This window comes from Phaenicophaeus curvirostris, chromosome 1 (genome assembly GCF_032191515.1).
Source record: "Phaenicophaeus curvirostris isolate KB17595 chromosome 1, BPBGC_Pcur_1.0, whole genome shotgun sequence".
In the NCBI taxonomy this organism is placed as follows: Eukaryota; Metazoa; Chordata; class Aves; order Cuculiformes; family Cuculidae; genus Phaenicophaeus; species Phaenicophaeus curvirostris.
Window position 1 is genome coordinate 140201400 of NC_091392.1, and position 19567 is coordinate 140220966.

The following is a 19567-nucleotide window of genomic DNA, read 5'->3' on the forward strand; positions in this document are numbered from 1 at the left end:
CAGAACCGTGCAGCCTTTAGAGGAAAGCAAACTGACTCAGGGTTTGAGTAGGATCTATGAGGATTGAGTGAAGTGATAGTAGTAGTTGGTAAAACAATGGAGCTGGGAGGAGGAAATGGAAGAGAAAAAAATACTGCTTGGGGAAGGCTGAATGTGTTCAGAGCTAGTTGCTGTGCCTGCTGACCTTGGGGTCCAGGATAACGAGTGCAGCAGAGCTGGATATCTAGGGAACAGGGAAAAGCCCTTTCATTTTGGATCAAGACCAAGCAGCTCTTAGACTGTTCTGCCTGAAATATAAAAATGGGTTTGCACCTTGTCATATCCAAGCAAAGGAGGAAAAAATTAATTAATTACAAGCTCATCCTTGTCCAAGAAGAGAAAAAGAAAATCAACCTGAAGTCAGAATAATCAGTTTCTGAATCTGAAACTTGCTAGGACTACAGAATTGTTGGTGCTTTGGGAGTCTGCATCCAGTGTCCTAAGAGCATAGGAGAGTGAGGAGTGTGGACTCTCGGAATGCGAAAGAACAATTTTGAACAAGTATCTTTCAGTTTGACTACAGGTCCTTCAGATTGTCATAGTGTTTCAGGAGCTTTGTCCAGTCTTTCTCAAAATTAAGGATTTGAGAATGTAGCAAAAAATACATTAGTGTGGATGAATGTTTCATTTTTAATAATGGTAATGGAAGATCTTCAGTTAACGAACCCATCTGGTATAGCTCTGTAACAGCTCCCTCAGCCACATGGTTGTTAGTGGGCAGTATCTGCTCCTTAGCAAAAGACTCTGAGCCCTGCAGCAGCTCACTGGAGTCAATTAAAAACTCTGAAGTTTCTCTTCAATATCATGTGCCAATAATTCTGATAGATTTTCACAATTAACCAAAACAGTTTCAGGGAATCCAGTGTTAAACTCCAGATAGCAGCAATATCAGACTTCTTACACCATCTTCTGAGGGAATGATATCTGGAATAAGATAAAGGCATTACCCATCATACTGCTTAAACATTTTTCCTACGCCTTTTCCTATGTATGGCTTTTCTCATAGGTAGAATAACAAGTGATAAGACATATATAGCAGAGAGCTTTTCCAAGGCATCTTTTGGCTGCAGTTTTGCTTCCAACCACTCCATCTGCATTCAGACACCTTGCACTGTGTTGAAGCATCCAAAGTGATTTGACTCTATGGAACTGGTAAACGGCTGTAGGCAGGTTTCAAGTGTATTATTTTTAAGCAGCTCACAGCTCAGAATGAAAAATGACACTGTGTATTTAAGTGTGAGGCAAAATAAATCCATTTTTAAATAGTGATGTCTCTCACTAAATAAAAATTGAAGGACCATACTCTGACAACAGAGTACAGCCACCTACTTATGACATGTCAGGATAGCAGTAAGTGACTCACCCACCCACCTACACGCCAAGGACACCAGTGCCTGGTGTCTCTATCACAAAGTTGTCATAACACTGAATCCAGACAAACAGTTTTTCCTACTGCCCACAGCCTTTACAGTACTCACTGCTTGTTCACTTTTCCCGGTCATCAACCCCTAAAATATCTCTAAGTGAAAAGGAGTGGGAGTGACATTACACAAACACTTCCCTTGATTAGTAAGCCTGTACTAATATTTGCTTTAAAATCTGTTTGTTGATAAATACTAATTGAATCTCAACTCAAGGCTTTATATTGACCCTCTCTTGGTGTCTTTTGGACTCCTTAATTTGTGGGGCAATCAACAAACCCCACCTAATGTTTCCATAAGGTGATTAAAACCATCACTAAGGGAAAAAGAAGAAAAAGATTTTATATAGTGGGAAGAAAGTGGAGAGAAACATCTGGAGCAGAGAGATTATGAGAGTTCCCAGATGTGCCATCAATTTGTTGATGACGTGAAAATTAAGCACAGCAGTGACTTTTTTATCTGACGGTCAATGAGCTGCAAAGAATATTCCATCTGCAAAGAGACTCAAGAACTGGTTTGTCTGACAAGACATCAGCCAGTGCTTCCCGACCTTCTTTATCCATCGAAGAGCAGGTATCTGCCAGGGGCTGGAGCACTGCCTAATTTTGCTGTGTGTTGCATGGACATGTGAATTAGGGTGAATGTTGTCTGGAGGTAAGAAAAATTACTTTCTTGATTCACTGTGGGGACAAAGAAATTTAATCAGGTGGAGAAGAAAATGCAAGGGAAGAGATAAAAATCATGGGCGAAATGGAACTGTGAAAGAACAAAATTTCAGCCCCAGAGCATGCTTGTGTAGTAATAAATCAAGTGGGCCAGGGCCCCACCTCTGCAGGCTAATAGGACAGCATTTTTCACATTTGAAAAGCTAAGCTGTCTCATTCATAATCTCCTCCCAAACACCTGGTACATATTATGCTGCAAACCATTGGTCAGACATTGTCTGAAAGACTGGTACATGGCACAGACCAAAATAATATTGGGGAACAAAAACTGAGCTAAAAATGAAGCATTCCATGCAATTGTATGCTGGTGCTTGTGCCCCAGGTTCATTTCTGCTTTGCTTTTAAGCATGGAGGAGTCAAAGAAGACAAGAGTTCTGCCACAAGAATTCCATACAGAGCCCTTACTCCCAGAGAAGCTTGAGGCAGGGGGAATAATTTGACTGAACTCCATACTATCTGTACAATTGCTTCATCTGTTTTATCAGTCAGACTGAGTCACTTGATATTTGTATAACGGATTCTCACATAAATTTCTCCCAAAATAACCTCAAGGCTTCATGAACACTTGCTAAAAGGTAGGAATTCAGTCGGTGAAATCAATAACCACTGTGTCATGTCAATAGCTGATTCCCCTTCATGAAACACCCTTTACTTTCTGGGTGGCTATCTATTTACTCAATTTACGCTACAATAATTCCTCAGTTTACTAGCACAAATGTAACCCCCCAGTCACTTTACATGCACAGCAGAACCAGAAGCTCCTCTGCCGCTTTGACAGCGTGAGACATCTTTGAATTCCTGGAGTCTTAGCACTGAATTTGAAGGGTGACAATTTGGGACTGTTGGCATTGCCTAAATTGCTGAACATTTCAGTATAAACAGCCACCATCAGTGGAACTGCAGTTCAGGTCTGGGTGTCTCCTCTTGTCACCCTCTCCCCTCAACTTTGGGAGCTGGGTAAGGGTTAGGTTGTTGTCACTGTTCTAAGGCAGAGAACAAAGAAGTATTGCAGAATTTGAACTAGTTTGTTCAGCAAAAAGTCAGTGATAAAAAAGAATAATTCTTAAACCCCCAGATACTCAGATTGTGTTATTATTTGAGAATCTCAGTTTTCATACTTTTCATACTTTTTTTTCAAAAACTAAAGCAGGAGTTTAGCCCTGATTGCCTGAAAATGAGTCCCAGCACTCCGAATATCAAAAGGCAAATAAAAAAGTCCCAAATGTACTATTTTTCTTTTGTACATTAAAGGGGCTTAGGGAACAAAAAGATTATTTTTCGATATGCCTTGCATTACCAGATTGATACAAAAATGCTCCTGTCTAGGTAATAGGAAGATAATTTTTGGAGGACAGGCATGAGGTAGTAGAAATTATGTGAAGAATGTGACAGTAAGATCAGACTGCAGAGAATAAATTATGGTGAGGTGAAATACAAAGCCTTGGATTTTTGTGAGAGGAATGATAAATGGCAAAGCAGGATGATGACTGAGGAAGTGGGCAGAGAGAGAGCTAAGACAATGGTGTGAGTTTAGGAGATACTGTTATTAACATTGACCTCTGGAGTGCAGGAAGTTAAATTTATGCTATGATTGCTGTATGACGTAGCTTGGTATTAATACCATAGAATCATAGAATAACCAGGTTGGAAGAGACCCACCGGATCATCGAGTCCAACCATTCCTATCAAACACTAAACCATGCCCCTTAGCACCTTAGCACCCGTGCCTTAAACACCTCCAGGGAAGGTGACTCAACCACCTCCCTGGGCAGCCTGTTCCAGTGCCCAATGACCCTTTCTGTGAAGAATTTTTTCCTAATGTCCAGCCTAAATCTCCCCTGGTGGAGCTTGAGGCCATTTCCTCTTGTCCTGTCCCCTGTCACTTGGGAGAAGAGGCCAGCACCCTCCTCTCTACAACCTCCTTTCAGGTAGTTATAGAGAGCAATGAGGTCTCCCCTCAGCCTCCTCTTCTCCAGGCTAAACAACCCCAGCTCTCTCAGCCACTCCTCATAAGGCCTGTTCTCCATCTCCTTCACCAGCTTCGTTGCTCTTCTCTGGACACACTCCAGAGCCTCAACATCCTTCTTGTGGTGAGGGGCCCAGAACTGAACACAGGATTCGAGCAGCGGTCTCACCAGTGCCGAGTACAGAGGGAGAATAACCTCCCTGGACCTGCTGGTCACACTGTTTCTGATTCAATCCAAGATGCCATTGGCCTTCTTGGCCACCTGGGCACACTGCTGGCTCATGTTCAGTCGCTGTCAACCAACACCCCCAGGTCCCTCTCCTCCAGGCAGCTTTCTAGACAGACTTCCCCTAGATCTGCACAGTGTTGTTGTGCCCCAAGTGCAGAACCCGGCATTTGGCCTTGTTAAACCTCATCCCATTGGACTCAGCCCAGCGGTCCAGCCTGTTCAGGTCCCTTTGCAGAGCCTCCCGACCCTCCAGCAGATCAACACTTCCACCCAGCTTAGTGTCGTCCACAAACTTGCTAAGGGTGCACTCTATGCCTTCATCCAGGTCATTGATAAAGACACTGAACAGGGCTGGACCCAGCACTGAGCCCTGGGGAACCCCACTTGTAACTGGCCTCCAGCTGGATTTCACACCGTTTCCCACCACTCTCTGGGCCCGGCCATCCAACCAGTTTTCCACCCAGGAGAGTGTGCGCCTGTCCAGGCCAGAGGCTGACAGTTTCTCAAGCAGAATGCTGTGAGAAACTGTGTCAAAGGCTTTACTGAAGTCCAGGAAGACCACATCCACAGCCTTTCTTTCATCCAGTAGTCGAGTCACTTTATCTTAGAAGGCGATCAGGTTAGTTTGTCAGGACCTGCCTTTTGTGAACCCATGTTGACTGGGCCTGATCACCCGGTTGTCTTGCATGTGCTTCATGATAGTACTCAAGATCACCTGCTCCATGACTTTCCCTGGCACTGAGGTCAGACTGACAGGCCTGTAGTTTCCTGGGTCCTCCCTGCGGCCCTTCTTGTGGATGGGCACAACATCAGCCAGCCTCCAGTCCAGTGGGACTTCCCCAGTCTTCCAGGACTGTTGGAAGATGATGGAAAGGGGTTTGGCCAGCACATCCGCCAGCTCCTTCAATACCCTAGGGTGAATCCCATCCGGCCCCATAGACTTGTGGGTGTCTAGTCGGGCTAGCAAGGCTCTGACCACCTCCTCTTGGATAATGGGAGCCTCATTATGCTCCTCTAGCTCCTGGGTTTGTACACAGACTGAACGACTTTCTTTACAATTAAAGACTGAGGCAAAGAAGGCATTAAGTACCTCAGCCTTTTCCTCATCCCCTGTCACTGTTGTTCCTCCTGCGTCCAGTAGGGACTGTATGGTCTCCCTAGTCCTCCTTTTATTATTTATATATTTGTAGAAAGATTTTTTGTTATCTTTCACAGACTTTGCCAATCTGATTTCTAGTTGAGCCTTAGCCCTTCTGATTTTTTCTCTACACAATCTCACTTCCCTCCTGTAGTCCACCCAAGAGGCCTGTCCCCTCTTCCAGAGCCCATAAACGTTTCTCTTCTTCTTGATATCACTCAAGATCTCTCTGTTCAACCAAGCTGTTTTTTTTCCCTGCCGGCATTTTTTCCGGAACATGGGGATGGCTTTCGTCTGAGATGCTAGGATTTCCTTTTTGAAGAGCTCCCAGCCCTCCTGGGCTCCCTTGCCCTTAAGTACTGTCTCCCATGAGACTTTGCCAACCAGCCTTCTGAAGAGTTCAAAGTCTGCCCTCTGGAAATTTAATGCTACTGTCCTTCTAACCACCCTCTTCACTTCACCTAGAACAGAAAACCCTATCATCTCATGATCGCTTAGTCCTAGGCATCCACCTACTGCCACATCCCCCACAAGGCCTTCTCTGTTCACAAACAGCAGGTCCAGGAGGGCACCTTCCCTTGTTGGTTCATTCACCAGCTGTGCAAGGAAGTTGTCTTCCATGCACTCCAGGAACCTCCTAGACTGCTTCCTTTCTGCTGTGTTGTACTCCCAGCAGATATCAGGCAGATTGAAGTCTCCCACAAGAACGAGAGGCATTGATCTAGAGATTAACCCCAGCTGTGTATAGAAGAGCTCATCAGCTGCTTCTCCTTGGCTTGGTGGTCTGTAACAGACTCCCATCACAAAATCTACCTTCTGGTGGGCTCCTCTGATTTTAACCCACAGGCACTCAATCTTCTCATCACCACAATCCATCTCAACGGTGTCCAAGTCCTCCCTTACAAAGAGGGCTACCCTGCCTCCTCTCCTACCCTTCCTATCCCACCCGAAGAGTTTGTACCCCACCATAGCTGCACTCCAGTTATATGAGTCATCCCACCACGTTTCCGTGATGGCAACGACATCATAGGCTCCTTGCCCTACAACAGCTTCCAGCTCTTCCTTCTTATTCCCCATGCTGCATGCATTGGTGTAAATGCACTTCAGCTGAGCTGCCGAGCCTTCAGCCCTCTTAGAGGGAACAGAGTTCGTTCCCAATTGCCTGGTAACTGGAGTAGCTAGTGCCAGAGTGCCCATATCTCCCTTAGCACCCCCAGGTGTGTTCTCCCCCACTTTCTGTGTGGTGATGTACTGGTGGTCCTCACCAGCACACCCTCTCCAAATCACCAGTGCCCCACATCCAGGCTCGCTCCTGTCTAGCCTGGTCTCAACCCCCTCCCCCTTCACATCTAGTTTAAAGCTCGATTTATGAGCTTAGCTAGGTTTTTAGCAAGGGCTAAAATATGCTACACTCCAGCAAAGTGTTCATACCCCAGTTAGACTGGGAAAACTCCACTTCTGCTGATGGAGCTTGTTGCAGCCCTCTTGAGTTAAAAAAAGAAAAAAAGTCATCTTGTAAAAGAACACTTTTGCTGATAGGTCTTAATCCATACTAGGGCTTTCTGCTGGCACAGCTGTGCTGGTTGCAGATCACACTTCAGCACTCCCCTGATTGATGTACATACCTTGCAACAGTTTGTCACGCTGATCTGGCCAAGGTCTGTGATAAGAGACAAGTAGTCAGAGGATCAGGCAAGGCAAGTCAGAGAGCAAAAGAATACAGAGGGTTGTGTGTTGCAACCAAGAGAGTGAGTAATAGTGGAAAGAAAATCAGCATATTAAGAATAAACAGTACTCACCACGATTTACTGCCTGGACTTCTGATTCCAGACGTATAAACTTGGAGAATTTTTTGTTTAAAAGGAAGTCTCTGGTTTTCATTGTTGTGTTAACTGTCTGGTGTTTTGTTGAAAGAGAATTATAAGATATATCCTTTCTTAATATGAAGATATACTAGCTTGTAAACTTGAAAAGCAGCCTGTGGTTCTTGAACACATGGGTCTTTAAGAATCATGGGCTAGTGCTTCATTACATGTAAAAATGGCTTTATTTTGATCAAAACATTGTGTTACCATTGCAATTCTCCTCCGCCCTGTAAAGTTATTGTGCTGGCTGCTCTTTAGATTTCTTCTAACTACTGTTGATACACCATCCTTTCACTGGCATTCCTTCTGGTTTCTCATGTATTGCTTATTAAAAATCCTAGTTATCTCAGGTCCAGTGCTTTTCTTGCAAGACATAGACGAGCTTGAGTTGCAGCATGAAATTATTGCTGTCCCTTAATGAATATAATCGATTTTTTAGAGTCAAGCAATGTCCTACTGAAATCTCTCAGATTACAATATCATTACTACACACCATACTACATATCTATACCTTACACAGTGATAGACTCAGTGTGTGTGTGTGTGCACATACGATGTGTATACATCCAATGGCTGCATGTATGTGTGTTTATAACACGTACATATAGAGGGTGCTGTACAGTATGCATAGCCCGTTTGCTGTCACTCTCACTCACGCAGTGATTAGTAGTGTCTCCTGTTAATATAAAAACACAGATAACAAAAACCTGTTCAAATTAAGGCCAGCAGGGAAGATTGGAGTGAAGAAAGAAACATGGATCACTGGCACTGCTGACAAAGCAGAAGCAGCAATTTCCTGAGCCAATAAGCACCATGGAAGTAATGTTCATGGGGAACTGGTTGGAAGTTTCAGCTTCTGGCAACAGAGTGGGAAGAAATATCTTTTTTTTTTTTTCCCCCACCACTGAGAGTTTCTTCCAGATTAGAAGAATGCCAGCACTCATTTTCTTTTCCAAACACAGCAAAAGCTAGTTAGTTATAAAAAGACCCCTCTCCCATTTTAATATACAGGCTTTGACGTACTAGCTTCTATTTATTGCACCAGTGAATGCTGAGTTAGAAATTGTGTTGGGTTGACCCTGGCTGGACACCAAGTGCCCACAAAAGCTGTTCTATCTCTCCCCTCCTCAGCTGGACATGGGAGAGAAAAAATAAAGAGAGGGTTGTGGGTTGGGATAAGGACAGGGAGAGGTCATTCAATTACTGTCATGGGTAAAACAGACTCAATTTCAGGAAACTAATTTATTACCAATCAAATCAGAGTAGGATAATGAGAAATAAACCCAAATCTTAAGCCTGAGAAGAAGGGAGGCATGTGGGGAAGGTGTTTTTAACTTTACTCCACATTTTCTCTACCTCCTCCTCCCTGAGTGGCGCAGGGGGACAGGGAATGGGGCTTACAGTCAGTTCATCACATGTTGTTTCTTACACTCCTTCCTCCTCAGGGGAAGGACTCCTTGCACTCTTCCCCTGCTGAAGCACGGGTTCACCTCCATGGGAGACAATCCTCCACTAGCTTCTTCAACATGAGTCCTTCCCACGGGCTACAATGTTTCATGAACTGCTCCAGAGTGGATCCATTCCACGGGTTGCAGCCCTTAAGGAATAGGCTGCTCCAGAGTGGGTCCCCCGGGTGGTCACAAGTCCTGCCAGCAAACCTGCTCCACTATGAGCTCCTTTCTCCATGAGTCCACAGGTTCTGCCAGAAGCCTGCTCCAGCGCAGGCTTCCCACAGAATCACAGCCTCCTTTAGGTGCATCCATCTGTTCCAGCATGGTGCCCTCCAGAGCCTGCAGCTGGATATCTGCTCCACAGTTAACCTCCATGGGCTGCAAGGGAATCTCTGCTCCAGCACACGGAGCACCTCCTCCCCTCCTTCCTCTCTGACCTTGGTCACTGCAGAGTTGTTTCTTTCACATATTCTCATTCCTTTCTGTGACAGCAATTGCTATTGCACACAGTATTCCCCACCCCTTCATAAATATGCTATCCAAGAGGCACAACCACTATCACTGATGTGTTTGGCCCTGGCCAGGGTGAGTCTGTCTTAGAGCTGGTGTGTTGGCTCTATCAGACATAGGGCAAGCTTCTAAAATCTTCCAGAAACCAGCCCCGTAGCCCCCCTGCTACCAAAACCTTGCCATGAAAATCCAATACAGGAATAATCTTTCAGCTGTTTCTGTGACATGCATTCCCCACCTGTACTGAGCTGTATCTGACATGCTTATATACACTCCACTACCACACAACCCAACCTTGACTAGCCATTTCTTCCTACACAGCAGAGGTCTACAGAACAGTAAGATGAATTGCTATACCCAGGGAACACCAACTGCACTATTACACCAGAAAAAAAAAACACATTATGAGTGCTCTGAATCTCTACAGGTTTTTAAATTGTTGTGAAATTCCAGGGAATTTATGAGATGTCTTGAACCGACTTCAGCAGAAGCTGAAGATCAGGGCTATTTAGCATTGCAGAAACACTTGGTTAGATGCTGTTATTAAAAGCAGGTTTCCATTGAAGTTCATTTGCTTCAGTAGTAAGCCAAATGTATGACTTATTTCTTATGGTCAGTGGCGTATATTGTAAACACAGACAATAAGTTTGGCATATATCACAGTGTTCCTAAAGCATGTGATCTTTTGGCAGTCTGTACTTGGAATTTCTAAGGGAGCAGCAAACAACTATATGTTTGGATCTTGGCATTCAGCACTGAATTTGGGCATAGGAACTAAAAGCAGAAGCACTCAGGAGCTTATGCTGCTCTGTTACAAGGACTTTCCTACCTTTTTTTGTATTATTTTGTAGATAGTCTGAATTGATCCCAAACTACTCCTTTACTGGAAGTATTCTTCACAATGCAAGTTACTAAAACATTTAATTTGACAGTTTCTCTGCTAATATAAGCAGACACTTTAAGAAGACTGCAAGCTGCCAGGGCAGCTAAAAAGGCCCCAGCTGCTAGGGAAGAGCACTGCAGAAGTCAGGGACTCCAGACCTTAGGGCACCCCTTGCCACTGGGGCAAGCGGAAAAGCAGACTGGGCAAACGTCCCCATAAGCAGTATCACGAGTTTCCTAACAAACCCAGCAGGTACCACAGAGAATGCTGTCTTAATTTCAGCAAAAAAATTCTTCAGGCTATTAGGTCTCAGAAAAAAATGGTCGGGCTTAGTGAACCAGAATTTTTTCCAATCACTTCTACTTACAGATGAGTTCCCCAAAGGCGGGAAAGTCACCCTTTCTTTCTCCTGCTGTTGAGCTTTTTGTTCCTTTTCTTTTCAAATCTTGTTGTTTACAGCCCATTTACACCATTTTGTACTAAGCCTGGCCATTCTCAGTCAGCACTAGGCAGGAGACAATCAATCAGTGCTGCCTGAGACCTGCACCAAACTGAAAACAGCAGTGCCTTCCCAGAAGGAGAAAGAACCTGCAACCATCCCTTTTCTCTGAGCATCCCAACTGACTGGGAGTCTTGTTAGCAAATAGCAAAAAAGCCCTAACCTCCCTTTGTTAATTCTCCAGTGAAGGCAGAGCTCCCCTCAGACAAATCCCTGTAAAAGCTCATGTGAGCAGTTCTAATTAGACTTTTCGGAAGAAGTTTTTTAAGAAATCTAGATATCAAAAAATGTAGGTATGATGGATCATTAACTCTCATAATTTGAGGAGACACCCAATCTGGCATTCAGGAACAATATCCTACTTCCTTGTCAGTACTTTCTTGTCAGAGAGATGTGAAACTGAGGTTTCGACTCCACATGAACAGAAAGTCCTGCAGCAGCTTCTGTATGAGCAGAATCATTGCCAAGCGCTTGATGTTTAAAATTACCAGGATTAAAAAAACCTAACAGAATTGCTATAAGAATCACAGTGTTTTTTAAAAACAAAACTTATGTCTTCTCATATTCTCCTATTTGTCTTCTGCTTCTGCAGTTCCCACTTTCAAGCTTTTTCCAACCATGGTTTATTGCCTTAGCAAGCTAAGATTGTTGCAATATCCCATTATACAAGGATACGCAGTCTTAAAAACGGCAACAAATATTGTGAGATTCACCATAAAATAGCAAGAGTTGGCAGCACCGCAGTAAGGATATTAACTTTCATGTCCTCACAAACTGCAGTTTCTATAAATAGCGTCTGTCTGCTTTTACTCCTTCTGCAGTTAATTACATAGATTTTCCTGCATTTCCTCTTCTGCAGTGGCCCTGTAAATCAGTATGTTAGCTGATGGACTGAAGCAATGCTTATGGATGTTCCCCAGTAAACACCTTTGACACTAGGTTGTTATAAAAGAAGTATTTCTGCAAGTGGGGAGGTTAAGTGTGTAAGGACCTGTCTCTGCTTTCCCACTGCAGAAGTGGGCAACTTGCCACTGTGTATTATATTTTTTGGCAGGTGTGCCAGGCACAGCTGAGTGACCACAGGATCATGACATGACTAGGGTCTCTCCTGCATGCATCTCCTATTGTGTGTGCCCCATCGGGTTTAAGCTTGTCTTTCACAGTGGAAAGCTGGTTGTTCTGTGCTCTGGATTGGCTTGGGCAAGACATTAAGGGGGAAATTGACCTCATCTGGCTTTGGATACCACCAGGGAAACATCTTCCTTTGCACTAGTCACCTATGACTTCTACAGTCAGTGGAAAGTGCTAAGTGTTTTTGAGCATGGGCCTTACCAGACCTGTTTATTTACCAATCCACGTTAGGACGTTCTTGCTGCCTTAGGAGTGCCGATCTCTCTCCACTGACTGTGATGGAACATTTCAGTTATTTGGGATCATTAGAGGAAAGGTCCAGATTTGAAAGCTCTAAATGCTGATCGATGGTTATTTCCTGTAACTCAATATTACTGGACATTTAAGTATCTTTAGAGTGGTATTTTCTTCAAGTATCATGCTAATTACACTACATGAATGCTTTATTTCTTGTCTAGTATTTTTATCTAGTTTATTGTACAACAGTACAGATCTTCAAATCCTTCGTCACTGCTTCCTGCAGCTCGAAAGAAGCTAACCAGCTGGTTTGTCAGGGGTGTGCGTGCAGGGTCATAGAGCAGATGTGGCCATTCAGGTGATGGAGGAAAGGACATGGCAAGCTTCTTTCCAGGTGATACTGATGAAAGGTATGTATTCCACAGTGCTGTAGCCTCCTTCCCACTGCAGTACTCCACATGCCAAACAGTCTGTTTATGAATCACAGATTGGGCTGAACATCTGGGTAGGGTTCACGGTGTGATGAAGCAGAATCTTTTGCTGCAGGATGGGAGATGCAGGTGCCCTCAGGGCACAGTAGATGGGAAAAACATTTGCTAGTTCCCTGTAACATTGTTCTCGCTTCTGGAGGGCAGAAGCTGCTCCTCAATAATGTCTCACCATTGCACTGAATGGGTCCAACAGAACAGCTCAGGCCCTGCATGAGATCCACTTCCCTTAATGCTGCAACACTGAACATCACTCTGCTATTCATACATGTCTCCTGTTCACCCTGGGACCAAATCTCCCTTCTCTGGCTGCTGAGGAATGGGATTTAAAGGATGTCTGTTACACAAACTCCTATACCCTCTCTGCTGCATGGATGTGTCTGTGTGTAACTGTATCTCCTGCAGAAAGGAAGGAATAAGGAATGATGCCATTTTGGCTGCTGTCTCTCCTCATCCAATGCTGACATGTTTAACAGGCTGTTCACAGTGAAAGCCTCTTGCCTTCTTTCTGCTAGTTTGAAACATGTATGCCTGTCTCCTTTACAGAGAGCCAGATGGGATATGTCTCATCTGCAAAGGGCAGAACAGATTTTGTCTGATGTGTGGTACCATGTCTTTACAGCTATTTTTATAGCCCTCAAAGTCCTGGATTCTGACTGAGGCCTCTGGGTGGTTCCATAATATTAAGCATATTGATATTAATAGAGGTCCTTTGGAACAAATTTGATTCTTTATCAGAACCAAGGGTAATTTGATAGATGTTTCCAGCGATATCCAACATGAAAAATCTTTATTTCAGGACTGTACAAATATTACAGAAGTGGCCTAGTAAATTAGATGACATGTTAAAATTCAATCTGCTTCACCTTCTGATGATAGGAAGAAGTTAATTGTTAAAATGGAATGATGAGAACTCCAAGCATTCAAAAACCATGATAAGTGAAATGATGAGGTTTTATATCAGTAATAACAGGGATCCTTTCTCCTTGCCTATGGGATCTTCATCCTTAGGGTTCAAGAGGCTACCATTTTAAAACTGTTCCACACAACCATCAGGCCAAAGGCATTTTTTGGTCAATGTTAACAATTCTCACATACCCACATAACCCCAAACTATAGAAAATACTTCAAATATAATCATAGTTGATGAATCCGAGAAAAGAGAAAAAATGGGTATCTCATCTCTAAGCAACCAGCCTGCTCTCATAATAAGAACTCGATAACAATTTCAAGCTGTTCAGTACGTGGCTTCTAAAAGGCCAAGTTAACACAGTATTTGGGCCAGACAATCCTGTATGTCCTTCTAGCCTCAGAGGCAGCGTCATACCTGAAGACTTAGATTTAATGGCCTAGGCTATCAAAGATGAGCTCAGGTGTATCCCAAATAACAAATCAACATAGCCATTTTGCAACCCAAAAGCTAGGGCCAGACTTGTACATGTGTATGTTGTATAGGTTGAAGGTTGAATTTGCAGCCTGTCTCTTATTTGCCACTTCACACACTTGCACTGTTGGATGGGGAGACCTTGAATATGAGGTAAGATACAGACATTTATGCTTTCTCAAACCTTACGTACACAGTTTTACTTAGAAAAGGAAAGAAAAACTAAATTCTTGGCAGTTTCTACATTGTCAAAGTCTACGGCTAGCAAGGCCTGGCAAACACTGTATTTTATAGACATTTTGAAATAAGACTAACTCTGGTTTTATTTATCATGGATTACATGTCCTCCAGTTTTAATACAAACATCTAACACTTTGGACTCCTTATATGACTGAGAGGTTGTTGCAGTCAAAGGAAAAAATCTTCACTGCCTAGTGATATTCTAACTTGCCTATAATAACAATAAAAATGCAGTTTACTGGCAACAGACAGTCTGTGACAGTGATATAAGAGCAAGAGTTTTTCAGCTCTTGACCAGAGGGGTTTTGCACAATTTCTACTGTTGTTTTATAGTGAAGCTTTGCAAGGGTAACCCTTGACTGGTATGCTCAAATACAAAGGCTTTAAATTGTTTTGAAATCAAGGATTTAGCTAACAAACACAGGAGTCTTCAGAGGCTCCCATCCAATTGTTTGTTATCTTTCTGCTGCTGTGTCTATTTGTAAAACTCAGCTATGTGAGCTGGGGATTACATAAGAACTTTCAGCTACTGTTTAATATCTTTAAACTAAGCTTCTTTCCTGTTGCTCCTTTATTTGTGGAAAAAAAAACTTATTAATGTGAACCTAGAGCAGTCCAAAACAGAATGCAACAGAACCAGGTTTCAAAATATAGCCCACTGACTTATAGACTGTTTCTTGTAGTTGTGTGGCTCTGACAGTCTTGAGATATCTAGTGTCAAGGATTCAGCCAATATCACTAACTCTAAGCACAATTCATCCCAGAGTAGGTCCTCCAAACTTACCAATACACAGGTGTTATCCTTAAACAAGCAGGTGAAGGGATATGTCACTATTTGTCTTTTCTTACCTTGAGTTGAACACTGTGAGTGAAAGTTAAATGTTACTACTTATCCAAGCTAAAGGGACAGAGAAAAGAGAAAGTTTGAGTGGTGATTGAGCTCCTGGGGGCTGGGGGTGAGCCAGATCCCCACAACAGAGTGGATGAAGCTCAGTTTCTGGGAACATCACAGAGTGATATTATGACCTCCTTATCCCATTTCAGCATTTCTGAAGAACAGGAAAAGGATTTTTGTTCATTGTAGTTTACCTGTGAAGTTCACCCCAAGTGTAAGCAAGTCAGGAACTGGTTAACCAAAGCACAAATTGGACCCCAAATAAATAAAATTGAGAGATTTTTCAATTTATCTCCTTTTCCTGTATGGTTTAAGTACTTTTTGCCTTATCGACAAAGGAACAGACTTGAGAAAGAAACCCAGGCAAATTCTTCCTTTTCCCCTTGAACAAACTAAAACCTTGTTTCCATATATCAAGAGCTGGGAAACCTCAGATACGCCTGCTATGTTTGTACTATTGTCAGAAGAGCTGACAGCAGGATTGGTAAAGGTTTCATGGCTTCACACGGTACCACTACTCAGGCCATGTGCTGAATTAGCACTCACCTTGTGCCTGAGGGCCTGAAAGGGGTTCATAATTATCTACACACATTTAAAAGCCACTATAAACATATTTAAAGGAAGGGAGGATTAAGATATAGCAGCCCATTATAACTACAGGCCATGAGATTTAGAAACAATGGCTTTCATTTCTTGGTTTTCAGCAATTTTGTCATGGCAGCATCTGAAACTGTGACCCAGGTACCCTCCCTAGAAGATGCCCCAGTTCTGTCCTGACTTCACAGCAAGACTAGATGCATATACTTGATGCTTGTTTTCTATGATAACAGCCTCTTATGCCACCCAATGAATCCCATACTCAAAGGGTGTGCAGTTAAATCCCAACCTAAAGTGATGCTGCAAAGTCTCATGTCACGTCCAGTAGCAATGATCTTCATTATTCCCATTTGTTCTTTAAACATCTGCACGCATTTATTTGCCTGTGACTTTAGACTATGTCTTTCAGTCTGGATTATTCTCTCTTTTTGTATTTTAAGTCGTTCTGTCATACGCCCTGCCTTTGCCTACAACTCTCACCAGAAAGTACGGAGCACAAACCTCAGAGCAAAAGGTAGCATCTTCTTTCCTTCACTGGTAAGACCTACCAAGCATCTTCTTTCCCCTTACTGGAAAGACCTGTCACAAGGGAACAGAAAAACCCAGATAAAACGGAACACACCACTGCCCAGACACGTATGGGGCTGACTATTCCCAAGGCCTTCTGTTCCTCAGAATCCTCAGGTTTGGTTGTAACCATTTGAGTTGTCCAAGCGCCTGTCTGCCACTGACAGCTGTGGCCTACCAGGCAGAAGTGGGGAGTCAGGAGAGATGGGGATCATTGTGGCACATGGTTTCAGTCAGAAAGTGGAGTATTTGCCCAGCGAGCTGGCAGATGCGCCATCCCTGGAAACATTCAAGGTCAGGTTGGATGGAGCTCTGAGCAACCTGATTGAGCTGAAGTTGCCCCTGCTCACGGCAGGGGTGTGGAATAGATGACCTGAAAAGGCCCCTTCCGACCCAAACCATTCTATGATGCTATGATTCTATTTTGAAATGAGTCAGCTGAGAAAAATTCCCGCCGGCCACCGCTCAGGGAACTTTGGATAAAGGCCGGTGCAGAGCTGCGAACACATCAGTGGAAATTTTTTTCCGTTCTCCACCCAAACCCTCCTCCTCCCCACGCGTAACAGACTCCAAGCAGCCCCATAACATCGCACCCGGGGGCGGTGGGTCTGTGACCCGGGGGTGCCGAGCTGGGACCGGCTGCGTGCGGAGCTGCCGCTTCCCACCCGCATCCCCCCACCCCGCACCCCAGCCGTGGCGTGCGGGACGGTATCCCCGCATCCCCCCTTGCTGTGGCGCGCGGGACGGCACCCCCGCATCTCCCCATGCCCTCGCTGTGGCGTGAGGGGCAGCATCCCTGTATCCCCAGCATCCCCCGCATCCCCCTGGGCCGGGGCCGAGCAACCCCCGGGCCGGGGCGAGGCCGGCGGGAGGAGGGCTCGGCTCGCCGCCGGCCCACGTCCCCTCCCCGGCCGAGAGGGAGGAGGAGAAAGCGAGCGAGGTCCCGGCAGAGGGTTCTGAGAGAGCCCTCCTCCTTCCCCCCCGGAGGGGAAGAGGAAAGGAGAGCCGGGGCGGGCGGCTGGGGATGATGATAACTTAGAGCCGCGCTGCCCGGGCGAGGGAGGGCAGCAGCGATGTCCCAGGGCGCGGCAGGAGCGGCGGGAGCGGCCCAGGTGCTGCCCGAGGGGAAGGAGAGGCAGAGGAGGAGGAGGCGGAGGAAGAAGAAGGAGGACAAGACGCGGCTGGTGCGCTCCAACTTGCTCCCCGAGGCCGAGGTGGAGAAGTCCAAGAGGACGGTCTTGGCCAGCAACCGCCTCAAGACCACCAAGTACACGGCGCTCTCCTTCCTGCCCAAGAACCTCTTCGAGCAGTTCCACCGCCTGGCCAACGTCTACTTCGTGTTCATCGCCCTCCTCAACTTCGTGCCGGCCGTCAACGCCTTCCAGCCAGAACTGGCCTCGGCCCCCGTGCTCTTCATCTTGGCGGTCACTGCCATCAAGGACCTGTGGGAGGATTACAGCCGCTACCGCTCCGACAAGGAGATCAACCACATGGAGTGCCTGGTGTACAGCAGGTGAGGTGGGACGGGCACCTGGGTGGTTGGCGGTGGAGCCCCACCGGCCACATGGTTTATGGTGAGTAGAGTTGTGATGCTTAGATTGGTCCGAGTAGGTCCACTGTGGAGAGCTTTTGTTTCCACTTCAAGCATGAAGAAGCTCCCAGTTGGCCATGAAGCTGGTGTCTCCTTCCAATCTCTTTACTCATAACTGCGGGAGTTCCTGCAGTCCTATACATTCAGGTGAAAATGAATCTGCTTTGATTGGTGGGGTCCCATAATAAATCACTAATTAATGAGTAAGCAACACTTTTTACAGGTTTACACATATGCTCCGGGCTTGTTAGTGTTCTGTGCTTTAAAGGATGGACAGTGTGCGGCAAAGTGAATCTAAACATCACAAGCAGTATGTGATTTGCAAGCCTGTATGCGAAAACGTCCCAATTTACGTGGTCACTGTATAGTTTCAGGCATTCATTTGGTTTTAGCAACATGAGACCTCACGCAACTAATCTGCTGTTACTGAGCGAAGGAGGGATACAGGCCTGAGGCTTCTGCATTTGAGTTAGGTCTGTGAGGCTTCAAGACATGCGAATTAGAGAGCCTGAGCTATATTTGCTTTTCTAAAGAATGAGGCAGTCTTTCCATTGAACACTTACTTTTAAGTGAATGTGTTTTATTTATTGTCTCAGGTGTCATCATTCCCTGTGACTTCACTATTTCCCAGAGCTCATGGATGGTGCATTTATCTCCTTAAAACCTTTTTTTTCTTTTTTTAATGATCCGGGCTATACATTTAGACCAAAGCCTTGGTATCCGTAAATCAGAATGAAATGACTTTTGGACCAACATGTACATTCTCAGAATCCAGCTTTAGAGAATTTTTGTTTTGCTTTTCTCTCAGTGCCAGACAGTTGTCTCATAGTAGTTGAGGATAAGGCTTCTTGGAGTCTGAGAGAACATATTTTCCAAGAGAGCAGGTTTTAGTTCTCTTTCTGATGCTTCTCAGTCTAACAGAAACGAAACGAAACACGTGCCAAGAAGCTTACACTCTGATTCCACAGGCTGTCTGGGAGGGGTTCTGTGGGCAAAGCGGCAGAGAGCAATTCTCCAATTGCAAGAAAGGCATGTGAAGAATAAAAAATAAAATGCTAAAAAGAACTCAGAGCAGGCTGTTTTTTCAACATCAACAGACACAGCTTGTTATTTCACAAACTTACATCGCACAAGAAATCTTAGCCTGGGATATTTCCCCACCAGTAGATATGCATGCATGGGAACACAGGAAAATGGCCTTTTTTCTGTAAACTAAAGCAAAAATAATCTACCCAAATTACACACGCAGGCGTCGCTTAACCTAAGGCTATACCTAGTGCCTTGCTTGCCTGTATTTCTCCTTAGAACTTCTGGTGTTGAGGGAGATGGGTGGCAGGAGGGCCAGTAGGAGACTAGCTTTGCAGTTAAGTAAAATAGTGCCTTTACTGAACAAAATTAGTTTAGAAATAAGCACTTGTGTCTCCTGTGTTGAAAAGAAATAAGTATATGTTGCAGAAGCTGTTCAAAATATTACTGGTACTAGAATTTTAATTCTGGAATGTACCTCCCGCCCCTGAAATTTTCCGTATCCCTCTCTGCTGCCAAAAAAGTAGGCATGACTATGAGAAAAGGTATAACTTTGGTGTTAATATCACTTGTGCTCTTTTGGGAGTCACAGCAAAGTTTGCTGCCTTTTGTATTGCTTAAGCTATGCCAGAGTAAAAGTCAGGATTGTTCCTTTTATTGCAGAGTTTGGATTACTGTTAAGTGA

At 44.6% G+C, this 19567-nt stretch overlaps 1 protein-coding gene across 2 annotated transcripts in view; it reads left to right on the top strand.

Annotated features, from left to right (window-relative positions):
- Positions 1-17234: 17234 nt before the first annotated feature.
- Positions 17235-19567, top strand: part of ATP10A (ATPase phospholipid transporting 10A (putative)) — a 115229-nt gene continuing 112896 nt past the window's right edge. The window contains exon 1 of one of the 2 annotated variants that reach the window (XM_069876232.1): positions 17235-17778. In XM_069876232.1, the coding sequence (XP_069732333.1) occupies positions 17339-17778 (440 nt within the window). In that variant the 5' untranslated portion in view covers positions 17235-17338. The remainder of the gene's footprint in view (positions 17779-19567) is intronic. The other variant, XM_069876223.1, reaches the window with a different exon arrangement.